This window comes from Eimeria acervulina, genomic scaffold (assembly GCF_000499425.1).
Source record: "Eimeria acervulina Houghton genomic scaffold, Eah_scaff3, whole genome shotgun sequence".
Classification (NCBI taxonomy): domain Eukaryota; phylum Apicomplexa; class Conoidasida; order Eucoccidiorida; family Eimeriidae; genus Eimeria; species Eimeria acervulina.
The window spans coordinates 71,688-87,412 of NW_013549902.1; the positions used below are offsets into that span (position 1 = coordinate 71,688).

The 15,725-nt window shown below is 50.9% G+C and overlaps 2 protein-coding genes across 2 annotated transcripts; one reads left to right on the plus strand and one right to left on the minus strand.

Annotated features, from left to right (window-relative positions):
• Nucleotides 1–3,395: 3,395 nt before the first annotated feature.
• Nucleotides 3,396–7,225, plus strand: EAH_00000890 (hypothetical protein, conserved; the record flags this gene model as incomplete). Its single annotated transcript, XM_013396049.1, has 8 exons — nt 3,396–3,903; nt 4,038–4,981; nt 5,124–5,216; nt 5,357–5,461; nt 5,582–6,008; nt 6,638–6,852; nt 6,987–7,057; nt 7,198–7,225. 8 exons carry the CDS (start codon nt 3,396–3,398, stop codon nt 7,223–7,225), a joined length of 2,391 nt encoding a protein of 796 aa, XP_013251503.1.
• A 2,173-nt stretch (nt 7,226–9,398) lies between these two features.
• EAH_00000900 (ABC transporter, putative) lies at nt 9,399–15,145 on the minus strand (the record flags this gene model as incomplete). Its single annotated transcript, XM_013396050.1, has 12 exons — nt 9,399–9,457; nt 9,598–9,773; nt 10,000–10,286; nt 10,388–10,495; nt 11,301–11,376; nt 11,675–11,977; nt 12,543–13,096; nt 13,265–13,427; nt 13,568–13,698; nt 13,884–14,116; nt 14,242–14,418; nt 14,833–15,145. The coding sequence occupies 12 exons, from the start codon at nt 15,143–15,145 to the stop codon at nt 9,399–9,401; spliced, it is 2,580 nt and encodes an 859-aa protein (XP_013251504.1).
• Nucleotides 15,146–15,725: the final 580 nt, after the last annotated feature.

Sequence of the window (15,725 nt, forward strand, 5' to 3'; positions counted from 1 at the left end):
TACAGAGCGTTGACCGGTGAGGGGTCAGCCCGCGCCCCCATCAAACTCTGCGTAAGGCTTAACACTCTGCTGCTTGGAATGGAATCTGGTTAGCCTCTTAGTAATTTGCTCTTATGCTTGCAGCGAGTAACTCCAATATGAAGCCAATTTTATTTTGCGTTGTTGCAGTATGCAGGTGTTCTTTTGGCCCCTTAGGTTCGCCCCTTCGCTGATTAGACACCCAGTGATGCAGTTGCAAACAGTCGGCCCCTAACTTCCTTCACCTAGTCAGGTCTTGCCTTGTCCAGAGGGAGGTCGGTAAGGCAATAACACCCCATGGGCCATTTGATGCCAAGCATGCTTCTGATCTGCAACTCCGAACTTCACTGCTAAGAGCCGTAAAAGTGGCGCTACGCCATAGCGCGCCAACAAAAGCCCTCTGTTGATTGATAGCTAGGAAATTACAACAAGCAATGATGAGCGTTTCACTCGAAATCCTAGGTTGGTCTGGTCAAACATACAAAGATACATGCTCTCCATGTTTATGCAACAGGCACCGTCGTCCCTAAGCAGCTGCTGCTTCGGAAGGTTTCTTGTTGGGTTCTTATTGACCCCTTCATCTTCTCAGTTCCTCCCAACGAATTATCGACCGCCGCTTCCCACCGTCTCCGTGCCAACTGCTAACATGCACAACGGATGTAACTGAGTACCATGAGCGTCAATCAGCACCCTGCGCAGCTCGCACATGTGAGGCGCTCGTCCGAAACTGCAGGCCTATGAAGATTTCTCCAACGATGAACTAACGAAGTCACTCGACAACCGGCAACATTTATATTGTCACGCACGTGGAACAGCTGCGGCGGAACAGCTGCGTCACCAGGCAACAAGCCGTGGCTGTAAGCTGTCCCCCAAGTGCATATTCGTTAAACTGTACGAAAAATTGGTGGGAATGTTCGAACATAAGAATCGCTCCCCACATGACTTCACAGGAATTAGTAAAGAGCCCGTGAACACTGACACACCCCTGAAATAACTTGTTCCATGCCTCATACGCATGTGTGAAGCACACAAACTTAGAAAACCGTCGCAATCCCTAATTTCGTTGCAAGATATTTTTCGTTCATTGCTTCAAGCAAATGACTCCTGGGCCAGCGCATGCCGGTAGAGATTCAACCGTGCTTGAAGAAAAACCAACCGAGCGGCCTGCCGTTGTTCACAGCTGCACAGCATGAAGCACAGCAGATAACACCTTTTGCAATCCAACGTGGCAGTTCAGTTGGAGATCCAGCGCGTAGAGTTAGCCCTACATAAACCTATCCTCCATTTTGTCGAAAACAAGAGACGTGAACTGCAGTCTGTCTTTCACGCATAAGGCACTGCACATAATGAAGTACATAGCAGAGCAGGGGCGGGGATGTGACGGCTGATGCAGTTGTGCATTGTGAAAGGAAGGAATGTTCAGTTAGCCCCCCGCGCTTCACAACGTACTTTTCATCGTCTCGACCAGCGTCAGAACATCTGCACGAAAAATCAGAACAACAATTAACAACCACAGATAAAGAAGAGCACAAAACATATTATACAGCTGAGTTTTGCCCGTTCGACTGACGAAGTCTTCCGCGCGCAACACCCGCTTACAAGCACTACAGATTTTGTGAGGAGCCCAGTCTTTAGCGTCAGACAAAACCTCAACCTCTGCTTCTTACTCGGGAAGGTTCAGTAGCTCAGCGAGGGCTTCGGTAGAGAGCAGTGGGCCAGTTGGCTCCACCAACGGATTGTCTCTTTGGGAAATGCGGCGCTTCTGATTCAGTTGTAGGAGTTGCACTGCGGATGTACTATAAGACAGACCTCCTACTGAAGGGTGGCAGATGCAAAGAAGCGCAAGCAGAGGAACATAGCTATTGAGATTGGTTTGCGAGGAGACTGCACCACAGCGTCTCTGTTGTTGTGCACGTGTTGGACATAAAGCCTACCTAGTCGATCATACAGCTTTGACTTCCTCTCCAAGTGAATCGATACATCATTGATATCCTTACTATTAACTACTCTGTCGCGTTCATCAGCAGCATTCCTCAAGGTTACGCCATCATTCTTGCCCGCTAACTGCCGCCCAATCCAATCTAATGGCTGCAATTCCGCAGGGGAAAGAGGAACAACGCTCTCTAATGTTACTAGTCATGATATGATCGATGCGCTAGCCCATTTAGGCGATTTGGATTCCGGCAAAAGCAGCAGAAAGTGCAGAAGCCACAGCTGCGTTAAAGCACTTCCCACTGGAGGAGGGGAGTGGGGGGGAAGGGGGAAGGTGGAGCAACCTGCTCATATGACTCGCCTTTTTCGATGGACGTGTCCATCTGCGGGAACACGGGGCATCATGCGTGAATACTCTACCTTCTTTAGCGGCCTCAACAAAGAGAGATCGCTGCGCATCCACTTGCGCTTGCTGACTCTCCCGTTGCTTCCTGACGATTGACGACAAGCGAAGCTGAGACTGCTGAGAAACTCCACGGAGAGGAACAGGTCTTTCAATGGCCAGTGCACTCTCAGTGAGCCAACCGTAAGTTGAACTCATGCTGAACGCGGCTGGTGCTGCAGCATTAAGCCCAGCGCTGCAACAGCCAGGTCCCCAGTTCACCTCACCCCTAAGAAAAAGGCCCTGAGCGAGATGAAACTTTAAGGTGAGTGGCTACCAGCCGAATAATTATTCAGATCGGCAAGGGAGACAAGGGGGTCCGACCCCGGTGCTTCTGTAGATCCCCAAAGGGAATTCGCAGGCAGGAGTCTTGCTGTGTTATAGATAGCTGCAAGCACGGAGGTTGCCTTACTGCATCAGTGTTGCTGGTGTTTTTTCCTCATGCATGCTGGAAATAGGCTGGAAATGTACTGTGCAACTACGGGGCCTAGGAAAAGCCCCAACCGTCCCACGAACGTGCGGCTCACACAAAATCAGCATGCATTGTTTGTTAAGAAGCATTATAGGCCTAAACATACCGCAACCTTTTTTCGTGTATTTGAATGGGATCTGTAGTTCTTTACTGCTCCTGAAACGGACTGTATACGGCTGCGCATTGCGTACCCGGCGCCACTTTGCAGCATCCCGGTAACTTCTGATTCCTCTGATCTTCGCTTTCCCGCATGCACTGACGCTATCTTCTACACCTGCTATATGGCAGCGAAAACATATCCCAGAGACGACCTTAATATATGCGAATACCAGTGTCATTGGCATGGTCCAGTCTAGAACGTGCGCGGTGTCCTAACGTGCAAAGCCTCTCAGCTTTCCCGGAGTTAACAGTCGTGCTGGCTTATGGGGAAGCCAAAGACAATCAACACAGAAAGTATGAGGGTATGGTTATATTAGATTGAAGCGCTTGTATCATCCGCCTGCATGCATTCCCCTCCACACCGCAGCACTGATGACGGGATCTGACGAAGGGTTACCGGGTAGAGACCTCTTAACTCTGGAGAAGCAGGAAGACGAACTTGAGAGTTCAGATGCAAAGGCGCAAGATGAAGACGTGGAACAAACTAGTTGCCGTACAGCGCCTCCGCAGGCACCGACATGCACCGAACCAGAACTGCCCGACCAGGCCAGGACGAGTGTGCGTGAGGCGGCCAGCCACTTTGCTTCGCCTGCTCCTGTAGAGGGGGCGCCCAGCGATAATGATATCAGCACGCATAATTCTTTGCCTGCAGCCCCAGCAACGGATGCAAGGTGCAAAGATAGCGATCCACCGGAAGAGGATGTCGCGCCCGAAATAACAGCCGACGCTATTGCTGCTGCATCCGCAGCCTTCAACACCAAAAGTGAACAAAGCCAGCCCGATGCGCCTGCCTCAACTGTGGTCGAACCATCGGTCCCCCAAAGCATGGCTTCAGAGATGCCTCCCCCTGCATTCTTACCGCGCCAACTTCGCATGAAAAGTAAATTGGGCAGTGCGTCCTGGTGCATGCAGTGCCCGATGCTGTTGCGTAAGCTTCTACGCCTGTCATGACACTGGCGCAGAGCATGCTGTTAATATTTGGCTTCTCTTCCACTTTCGCTGTGTTGCTTGCAGGACATGCTAACAAAGCACGCGCGCCTGCTGCGTCGAGTGCTTTGGTGTCCACAACTCCCACTGCGGCTGTTCAGACGCATGAAGAGGGAGAACAGCAGGAGGCGCAAGCACATTCTGACAATGAGCAGGCCGCAAAAAGTGACAGCAGCAAGGTGGACGATGAATTCGTCCTTTTTATGAAGGAAATTCAGCAGCTGGACAGTCAAAGAGAAGCCGAACAAAAGAACTCAATTTCAGGCGGCCAAGAAGCGACGTCTACCGCATCTGTAGCGGATACGCCGGAAGATAGCCAGCAACTAGCAGTGCTTAGTCCATCCGCTTCTGAGAGTCCTCAGAACATTGCAGACCAACGGATGGAGACCACTGCTAGTCGTGAGCAGCAGCAACAACATGGGAATGTGGCCGCTTGGCAAGCGGTTGTAGATGCTGTAACTGGCAAGACTTACTACTGGAATGTAACAACTGATGAAGTTACGTGGGAGCTGCCTGGAAGCTTGGTACACACCAGTGCTGCACAGGGCGAAATGCATGACGAACAGCAGCAGCAACAGGACCTGCGACAGTGGGCTGCGTCAAAATTTCGACTAACCCAGGAGCTGCCAACGTGCTCGGAGAAAGTCCAGCAGCTTATATTCCAGTTAGACTTCATGGAGGAGGAATTGGACGCAGAGCACGATAGCTCTTCGATGACTCAGGCAGCCGTTCCTAGTGAAAAGGCTGATATCAGTCTGCGCTTACAGCGGTTTCGTTCCATGAGGCGGCAGCGGGAGCCGCAGCGGCAAAAACGACTTCAAGAGGGGAAAGCTAGTGGCTCAGATGACGAATTTCTAAAGGAATTGATAGACCTTCAGCTTCAACAAGATCGACGCACCGACCCTTCACAGTGCCTGGCATGCAGGCAGCGGCTGGCGGAGTCCAGAGGAACACAGCCTCAGCAGGCAAAGGTAACCTAATTGAAAGTGCCTGCTGTTGGTTGCACTATCACGACTATGCACCTGCACAAATGCACTGTAATCAGAGAGCCTAGTAGCCTCTGTTTCATAAGCTCACTCTAGTACCCGTTGTGCTCGTTTGTACTCGCTCCAGGTTCGCTCGCTGGCTTCTTCGCTTGCACGGCGTCTTGGAAATGTGGAGAAGGAGTGGGCTTCAGCAATGCTAGCTGCATTGAAAGCCCGGTTGGTAGGTCGCATTCCCCTTGGTTGTCATCTACTCAGATGCTGGCTGCTAGCCGTGCTCCGTTGGATTCATTAATAGGAACATCCGCATGCGGCCTCTGGATCCCCCTTGGCTTGTTCATTTTATGCCGGATGTGCCTGCAGGACGATTGGATAGATGGAGGCCTTAGTAGTAGCTTTTTCCTTAAAAGGCTTGAAAGAATGCAACAAGATTTCCAGGTATTTGAGCTCCTCAGTCCCTGCGGCCCTGTGAGATCCTACAGAGGAAGTCCCATCAGCAGCACCTTTTTAAGGGTACTGACTTCCATGCGTGAAATTTCTCACAGCAGAAGACTTTGATGTGTTGGTGCTGACCATTTCGTGCTGCAGAAGCAACTTGTGCATGACGTAGAGGCAGAAGGCCGCTGTCAAGAACTGGCATCCGCATTCCCATACTCCGCTGCGGCGGCAGCTGTCTCCTCCACTGGAGCAGCAAAGGCAGCTCCTCGGAATTGCCTAGCGGATGTGACGGGCGCATCCGCGCCGGATAAGGGAGGCACTGGCCGCTCTGCAAGTGGCTCCAGGAACGCTGGTGCTGTGCCAAGAGGCATCGGCAAACCCAGCGAGGAGTCGACGGCAGTGTGCACTGCCCCTCCTACCCCTGAAGGGCCCCCACCGACGCTTCCCGATGAAGTGCCTCCAGCAGCATCAGAAGCCGCAAAAGCGGGGGCAGCACCAGCAGCAGGTATGTCGCTGGTTCTGTTCAATACTTTGCAGACGGTCAAGAACCCGTGGCTAGTCCTCCGCACAGATGTGGGTATTCCCACAACAGCTTTTTGATGTGCTTGCTGCGTTATCTGCGTGACTTTGGAACCTTGGGACTTTTGGTAGCCCGTTGGGCACATTTGCGAACCAGACATGCATGGTTAGCGGCATTCCAGCTCGTCGTTATTTTTCCCCAGTCTAGGCATGGCAGGTGCTTAGCATTAACCCCACAAGGACGGTGTTTCCGGAGGGTTCTTGCTGAGTTGTGCACCTTCGAACGAGCTGCATAGACACAGCAAGTCCATGCGCCAAGGTCTGCCGAACCAAAATGCCTCCCGCTGCATAACCCATCAACTGGGCGGCTCGCGCATGCAGCAGCTGCTGAAATCATTGCCAGGCTGGCGGTCCTCCATGGCCGCCAGCGCTCTTCAGGGCGCGTCGCCGCAAGGCGATGCAGCACTTCTGTATCGCAGGTCCTTGGAGTGCTCAGGCAGGTTCATGATGCAGTGCAGAGTCAGGTACTTGTGCAGCTGCTGAAGTGCCGCAAACCGAAGTTGCGGCGGCGCGCTTGTTGGGCTTCAGGCCGCTGATTGGCATACCGCTTGAAAAAGACTGTAGTGCTGGTCTTCTTTCCTGAGCAATGTACTTTTAGCGTCTAATTACATGTTTGGCGATCTGCAGATCATCAGCGTCAACAAGAAGCAGATCCAAAGGCTCCTGCGGTCGCGCGGGATGGAGCCCAAGGGTCTGGTGTGACTGCGGTGCCTGCTAAGCGGCCGCTCGGCAACTCTGGCGTCAAAAAGATCAGCTCTTCCAATCCTCTTGTCCGGAAGCGCATGCAGCTCGTTGAAAAGTGGCAGAAGAGTCGGGAGAAGGATGAGGAATCCGAAGAGGAGGTCAGTTTCCTAACTGTTCTTCTTAGCTACATGCTGCTCACAGCCTTGGGAATCATTAAATTCGAACACCAATATATATTATTATATTGGCGTCCCAGTTTAGTGATTCCCAAGGCTGTTGTACATGTGTGCAGGACTATGACAAACGGAAGGAGAGATTAAAGCAGAAGAAAATTGAAGAATGGAAGGAGAGGGAAATGGCAAGGTATGCTATCTTGTCTTCGTTGCGCATATAAGGCAATAGTTCACTGCTCTTTATTGCGGCACTTGCACTGGATGGTTGAGAATACCAAGGTGTGAGCATAGATTTCCTCTGCATTCTCATGGCACCCCATAACTTTGTAGATGTGCGTCGTCCAGTCGAGAATTGTGATCTTCTGTGTATATGCAGTCGCAGAGGGATGCAAAACGCGAATTTTATCGAAGTAACGGCGGACTGGCGCACGTTGGTGCAGAAAAAATGAGTCTTCGCAGAAGCGTACGAGAACGAGGGGCATCCCACTGTGCATTAACGAGGCTTTTGCTACACAAGAACCCCGCATTGCAGGAACTTTTCCCGTCATTTTAGTTGCTCTGTTACTGGCAGTTGCTCTCTGCTCTTTTTGGCGGCGAGGAAGCGGCCAGTCAAGAGCATATCCTTTGAAACTTAGTGCTGAAGGTGCATCTGACGTATTTATTGTGCTTGTGCGCACGATTCAATATCCATATTTTGCATGGGTTAGTAGCCTTCCGCAGTTGTGAGATAGAAAGGGAGACATCCACTCCCCATGACGCACCTCTCCAAAGTGCTGCGCAGCACCAGATCTTCGTGAAACTCGAATTGCAACCTTCGGAATCGATAGTGAGAGGCTGTTCAGGCATTGGTGATTCCTGTACGAAAACAGAAGTTTTCTGCTTGTCGAACCCAAGTAATTTATATGAGGCAGATGACAGTCTCAAGCTCATTGCAACGCCGACGCAGGCTCGCTGTTCTGGCAGAACAAATGGAATTTGCATGTCACTTTGCACACAAAAAGTATGGCTCTCGCGTGGGTTTGCGCTCCTCCTGACCACTTATCAACAGTGTTCTGCCATCCCCCGCTGTGGCATCTGCAGCCGGTAATTTCTGGGAGCTAGTCTGTACAGGGACACTGGCTGTTTCCTGTAGGGAAGGGGTAAGCAACTCTCTGTAGCTCAGAGCGGAAGCAGCTTACTTTTGCGCCGCATTGCAAATTCTATCCAGTACGCAGTCCAATGATTCTCTGAATTGGGCGAGGGCCCAGTCACCCTGGGATTGGTCAAATAGAAGTGCAAGCTTGCACGCCGTCGATCCACAAGGCCTGTAAACCGTCGATGCGTCGATAAGAGGAACTGACCCACTTAGTTATTCTGTCCTCATCAGTTGTTGCATTTCCTTTCTTCTAGTATAGTGCCACCTCTATCAGCCAGTTCCACCACCTCCACGTTGCGGAGGAGCAGCTATGGCCACTAGTGGGCGGTAAGCGCCTGCTAGCGCTAAAACCTAACTCTTTGTAGCGAGCAGCAAAGGGACAAAACCTCACAGGGTTGTCGAATGAATGTTGTAGGGACCCTCGTCCGCTCACTCGGGAGCTCACAGAGGCTCAAGCTGCTGTGAGGAAGCGCAAATTATGATCCGTTCAAGCCGTTGCCCCGCTGCTGGCATTTGCTTGATTCCTTATGCCCTACACCATCCGGTCTGTTGTTTCTGTGACATTTGCCCCTAGATAGTTTATTTTGTTTGCTGTGGGATGCCAAACCGGAGCGGCACGCCCCAACGGATGCAAACTGCGCAAGCTCCGACAGGTGCACGAAACATGGTGTGGTGGTGAATGTAGAAGGGCAAATCGCTAGACGCATTTTTGACGTTGCCCTGCCTCAAGAGCTGTACCCGAGAAATCACAAGTAAGTGCGGCAGCAGTAGAGGTTGATCAATGGAGACAACTACAAGTCAGCCTCGAGCCCCACTTCTGGAGTCAGCCAGCAAAGGCAAGGAGCAAAACCCTTCACTCCGAGCAAGCTGTGCAACAACGCCCTATACAGATATATATGTTTAAGCTTACGCCGTCGCCGCATTCGTGCTGTCATTTCCAAAGGAAAGAATCGTTCTCAAAATAAGCGCTAGACAGCTGCTTTGATCTGCTGCCTCATAGCTGCCTCCTGAAGAGGGCACTTTCTTGGCAAAAGCGCAAAAAGGATAGGATGGTTAGCGCGAAGGATTTCTATTCAAAAAGTGCCAATCTGTTGTCTGCTAGCACATGTGATTTTCATCTCGTGTTCTTCTTATTGGAAATGCACCCTCTCCTTCTTGGATCAAATGCCTGACGCATGTCTAGCGACGAGATAGGTACACTAGGAAATCGTGTAGTCAAGAACGTTTTTTCGGAATGAAAACGACCTTCGGGGGAGAACTCTTGTCGCTCTGGTGCGCTGCGCAGCAACGATACTCCAGATGAAAAGTACCAGACTTTCTTCGAGAGCAAGACAGATCGGTCTACCTTTGGCCTGGAATTTGCGTAGCCCAGAAAATGCTGATCAACCCAAAAATTCTACATGACGCCCATGCTAAGCGCCAGCAATGAGATCCTACGCATTGGCGAACGATTCCCTGGCCATGAGATCCAGTAGACAAGTGTGAAATGCTCATAGTTAACCTTGAAAAGCTGACAGACAAAAGTTACGAAAAGGAACAGCAAAAACATAAGCTGCACCAAAGCGGCATCGGTGGCGAGGCGCCGCAAGCCACACCCGTGGAACTCGAGCTCCTGAGATCGTTCCCAGGGCTCTGGTCCTGCAAGCCTGCTGGATCTGGTTTCCACCATAAGGAGCTACTGCCTTTGATGAACTGAGCTGCTGCCTGCCCCGTTTCGTGTCGCCAAGCCACTCTAGCGCTTTCTTTCAAAGGAAGCATGAAATAAATAGCTCTGTTCTCTCAAAAAGGCGAGTATTCTCAATGCTCGGCAAGGCAATTCATGCGTTTTCTTTTGTTCGCCGAGCTTGGAACTCCATAATAGCCATAGCTAGGAGACGGGGCCTGCACGGAGCCATGAGTGAAAAGTGTGTCGCCTGCTAAGAATGCAGAGAGCCTCTGAGTGGATCACGAGTTGCCTTTATCAACTACGCTTTCTGCAGAAGTGCAACTACACTTACACAATGATGAGGGCAACAAGGGCCCCTAAATCTGAAGCGCATGCTTCCCTTTTAATCCCAAATGTCCCCTTGAGGAACTGCGAAAAAGCAAAGGCAATAGGATAAGCTGATTCGTTTGGCCCTTCAAAAGCATATACTCTGCCTATCTTGAGGTTTCTGAAGTTCTCAGCCATCTCGGAACTTACGTCGTCTCCAGACACTCGTTCTCCACCCTCACCAATGAAGTACTCGTCATCAAAAATTACCAAGCTAAATGACGACAGTGCATACTTAAATGGGGACAACGCCTGCAACGGGGCACAGCCACCCGCAACTGCGCCAACTTACATTGGACTGAAGCGGCATGCAAGTAAGACGAGAAACTTCAGCAGGCAATACGTCCACCTACCGCAACAACTTTAAAGAATGGGCTCAACTGGTCGATCTGCGTCATGAATCCAGAAAACAGAGCTAGGACAACTTGGGCCACTTGCGTCACGGCCAGTGCGACGACCTCCTTCAAACGTCGAAACAACGAGCGCAAAGCAGAGAAGAGATGCATTAAATAACAAATTAATAGATATACCAGTCACCTAGCCGTGATGCCACGCGGGCTACAGTATTTTAACACTTTATTGGTGATAGGTGAAACGATACATGTGCTGAGGTATCCTCAGCAAACTTCCGCAGCAGCAGCCATCAAATAGTAGAAACGCGCCTCTTATAATGCATCTTAGGGTATGCCGCACAATCCTGCTGCCTTACGAAGGAAGCACCAAAGTAGACTTACGTCGGTCACTGAGGCCGATATGAAATACCCGTATGATTGGAGAGATAAAACCGAAAGTAGCAAAACGCCTAAAGATGCGAAAAACTTTGCTGCGGTTGCAGCCAAACCCATTATCCAGAAAGTGATCCTGATGATAATGACAAGCAGCACATGCATCGAAGCAGGCAGAAATGCAGACACTTCCCCCCCAGAGCCACGCCACTGCGAGACGACTGCGCCCATAACTTGGGCAGCCGGCCAGCCTTACGTGTGGAAGATAACAGGGAAGATCAGAAATAGTATGGTATCACTGGTTGATGTCCCGATGAAATATACCCACATGCGCAGGACACCTGCAAATGCAGCAAATGCGCTTCTCAGTTGTCGCGGGGAAAAACAATACCCACAGCATCAGCGGCTTCGCCCCTCTTGCATCAAGGAGTCAGTCGGGAGACTGGCAAGACAATACAAATAGGGAACGTCAAAGCAACGCCACGCTTCAAAGTCGTCAACGTATCTGTAAGAGGGGCCGACGCGATCATTATCATCGTACCTGATTCATATTCCCTCTGTGCCACAGGTCGGGCTTGCGGGAAAAGGTTCGCAACGGCAAAGATGCAGGCAAGGGACTGAAAGAAAAACGCCAGCACTCAACACCAACAAGTCAAGGGCTGGCATGGCCTACTGTTTTCACCGGGGAAAAACATTTGGCACACCTGAGTTAAGACGATCTGGTAGCAAGCCGACACCCGATTCCAGGCGTCGCCCAGACTCCATCCCAACCTAAAAGATAAAGACAGCTTGCCTAGGAAAAGCATCGAATGCTTCCAATTTGAATGCATAGTGGCTCTAGTTGGCGTATTGCAGAAAAATCAACGAGCAATTAAGGATAGGGTCTCCTACGCCGTACCCCACTGTCTGGCTTACCGGTAAAAGATAAACGACGGCAGGAGTGCTGTTATCAGGGTGACTGCCAAGCGAGCATAAGAGGTAGATGGGTCCCTCCACCGCAACAACAGGCCTCGCCTTGTCAGGACTACGGCTTCAGTGAACGGTGATATGCGTCCGCTTTCCCGCGAATTTCTTGTACGGCATACGGACGCAAGGGCATGAACCGCGTCGCGCTGGACCGTAGCTGCATTGGTGGGCCTACTGCCTTGCCCGATGGTGCCAGTCCGGCCGGATGCTTCCCTCAAACGAAGAATTTCCGACTCCGATTCGCGCGGGCTCCTGGGAAGACATAGAGCAGTCAACGCATGCAAATGAGAACCGGTGCGATGGGTGGGCTTTTGAAACCTTACTGCTCTACTTGGTTGCGCATGCTCGTGCTCAATCAAGTTTTGTAGACGTCACATTTTGAGATCTACATCCTAGCTTGTATGCCAATCGTCGGGCTAAAGGAGGGTAATTACACTGCCTCCGTTACACATTGACAGCAAGGGGCGGGCAGCGAGGGCATTGCTTAGGTTAACTTCTAGCTTACAATTTGGTCCTGTTACATTCCTCAAGCCTGTGAGGATGCGCAGGGCCCTTGGGTACACAGCAACAAGCACCATACATGATGGCCACCCGTTCTCCAACGATAATCTCACTGATTTAGAGGGTTTGTGAGGCAGCTCAGCCCTTTCCTCACAAACCAATAACGACTGAAGTCAACTCATGTGCGTCTCCATGACGTTCAACAGGAGCTAACTATAAGCGGCAACATTCGAAGCCCGTATCGTTGCAACACTTAATCAAAATGACGAAGTAATCGGCAAAGACGGGCTCCAATTCTTCCTGTAGCAATGCTTACCACGGGCTCAAGTATGGAGGAAAATGTGCAGCTTCGTTGTTTAAAAAGATCTCTTCCCTGTTCCTCCTGTCAGCGCAAACGAGAACAGCTACAAGAAGAAGAGCCTGCAGGGTGGCCCCAGTTGCAGTCCAGAGACAGCGGAGGTTTGCATTGCACGCATCGCAAGCAAACGCAGTGCAAAGGTGTATGACGAACTTGAGAAACTTGAGAATCATAAAATACACTTTGGGTCGCGAAAGAGATGAATGGGGAGGGTTCGAATCCCGCATCCCGCTCAGCAGTAGGTAACGATGGATGCGACACAGTGCAGTCTTAAGCAAACCTACCCAGTTCCTAAGGAATGCTTCACCCTCAAGACGCCAGGCGTCTGCCCATTCTTGTAGACGTGCAGCCTTAGCCTGTGCATCGAGATGATGAAGCGACGTGGCTTTAAGGATGAACTCAGCAATGTTTGCATCGATCCCACAAGGTCTGCAACCCAAGTGTTCCAGCCAAGAAACCGCAGCCAGGCGATCTCCGTAGTATAAAACGCGCCCTTCGCCCAGCAGAAGTACCTGAGTTATCGCGCATTTCGCAGTAGTGACCGAGTTCTAGTGCCACGTGGAGGCGACAAATGGCCACCACGAGAGGGAGAGGATCCGAAGGGGGAACTAGTTCCTAGTTCATCGAACCTTGTTAAACAAAGAGAAGCACGAGCTGCTAGGTTGGTGGATAGTACACACGACAGTGCAACCAGCTGCCGCGAGAGTTGCCAGCTGGTCGCAGACGGCCTTAGCCATGAATGAGTCCAAACCGCTCGTGGGCTCGTCGGCGAAAATAACCGATGGGTTACTCAAGAGCTCGCTGGCAATGCAAAGCCGTTTCTTCTCCCCTCCGGAAATTGATCTGCCATTGCACGCAGCTCAAAGTAGGTAGCTCTGAGCCCACCCCGTCAACTTTGCGCGGGGACCCTCCGCCTGTAAAATGCTTCGTGCGTTACTGAAGGCTGTGACTTATGGAGAAAAAAACAAGAATCAGCCGCTTACCCCCGAGCAGCTTCATGCGGACCCCCAATAAATGACTTTGATATATGTGCTAAACCAAAGCACTCCAAAAGGCACGCTGTAGTGCGCCTTGCCTCGTTCATTGTTGTTCCTTTGGGCAGACGGAGGCATGCCTACATATGAGCGCATTCAACATGAAACAGACGCTGCCAGATATCAGACCTTTCAACGCACCAAGGAGCGAAGCGGCAGGTTCAAAGCTAGCTGAAAGTCCAACGGTAAAGTCTTCGCAGTCTACGACAGAAATCACTGGCGAGAAGGAGATGGTAGGGGAACAAGTTGGCCAGCTGTAGCATACATCAAGAATCATGTTGTATTGAGCAAATACCTGAAAAAACAGATGTTCCTCCACTGTGAGGTATCCAAAAATGATGTCTTCTTGCTGAATAAAACAGCCGAGCTCCTTGCACAGCTGCGGCGTGCAAGGCATGCCGTTCATTTCCACTTCCCCCCGCAGACCCGTCGAAACCCTACCACTTAGGCAGTTCAGAAGCGTTGATTTGCCGGCACCGCTGCTGCCCATCAAGGCAACTGCACACACAGAGCGAGGATCTCGTATCATATTACTGTACTCACTTCACTCCTGTCCTGTGCGGAGTGTATGATGGAAACAGTCCTGTGCAGGCGACAAGCTGGCAGAAGGGTTCGGGGCGTACCGCAGTCTCCTGGACTAAATACGAGCTCTATGCCGTCGAGGCACAGAATATCTTTTCTGAGCTTCGGGCGTTCGTCGGGTTCTATGTTCACTTTATCACCAGTTCCTCTGCGACACGTGCAAAGTTTATGGCACGATCTCGTGAGGCAGGTGCCGTCGGGGGGAAGAGCGACAGAGTCTGCAGTGCATGCTCAGCAGCCTTTGATAGCCGTGAAACCCCACGGGAAACATGTGTTTAACAGGAAGCGTTTCAAGCCGTTGCATATAATAAGGCGTGTGTGCGTGCGTGTGTGCGTGCGTGTGTGTGTGTGTGTGTGTGTGTGTGTGTGTGTGTGTGTGTGTGTGTGTGTGTGTTGAGGTATGTATGTCTGTATGTATGCATGCATGTATGTATGTATGTATGGTATATATGTTATGAAAGTACGTATGTATATATGTATGTACGTACGTATGCATGTATGTATATGTCTGTATGCATGTGCATGTATGTATGTATATATGTATGTATGCACGTATGTGTGTATGTGCGTCTGTATGTATGTGTATGCATGTATGGGGCAAGGAAGACGCAGCACGCGGTCGTTGAGCTCACAAGTAATGTCTTTACAACGCAGCACAACTGGCTGCACTCCTCCAGTAGCCCGTTCTGCTTCATTGCGAGATGCATCGTCATTCGAGATTATCAAACCACGGTGTTCTTCATTAGGCAACGGCGGTGAGCTAGCGTTGTTGCAGGTGCCCGATATATTTGCCAGAATGTCAGGAGACACCTTACCAGAGGTGTGGTCTGAAGGCAAGACGACGGCCCGATCTGGGCTCAGCGTACCACCTTCAAGCTTGCTAATAGAAAGAGCAGGACTCTCTGTTTCTGCTGCAGCTGTCTCCGGCGGGTGTGCAGCTGGCATGGTGGTAGACTCGGTGGGTTCCGGTCCCTGTGGTGTTGGCGTGTCGCTGGATGTACACTGCCAAAAAGAATCCTTGTTCTTTGTCACTTATAAATGGGCTGCCGCTGCCTTCCTGTGGTGCACAGCTTCAATGTTTGCGCTGGGTATCGTGGAGTTGACGACGCACTTTACGGCGCGGGCCAAGTTCGGCAGCAGTCACCCTGCCACAATATGGATGTCTGAACATGTAAATAACATCAGGTTGGCGGATTTGCAGTCTCTGTAGCAATTTTTGGCGCTGCTTTGTTGTATGGCGCTCGAGGGAAGCCGTCACTGATGAGCCCGGCGATTTCTGATGGGCACCCTCCAAAGTAAGATAAACTGAGCACCGAGCCCTGGATTCTAGTTCAAATTGAGTTAGAAGAACTAAACCTGGTGCAACTGTGCACTTTTTTGGTGCAGTAGAAGACCCCCGGTGGGACAGATGCATGCTACACTCGGGCTTCCCCGATGTAATGAAATACAACTTCACTCCTCGTGTAATTATTCAGAAATGTAGGATAATTTACGTGTTTCGGCGCATTCCAACTACCAACCTGTG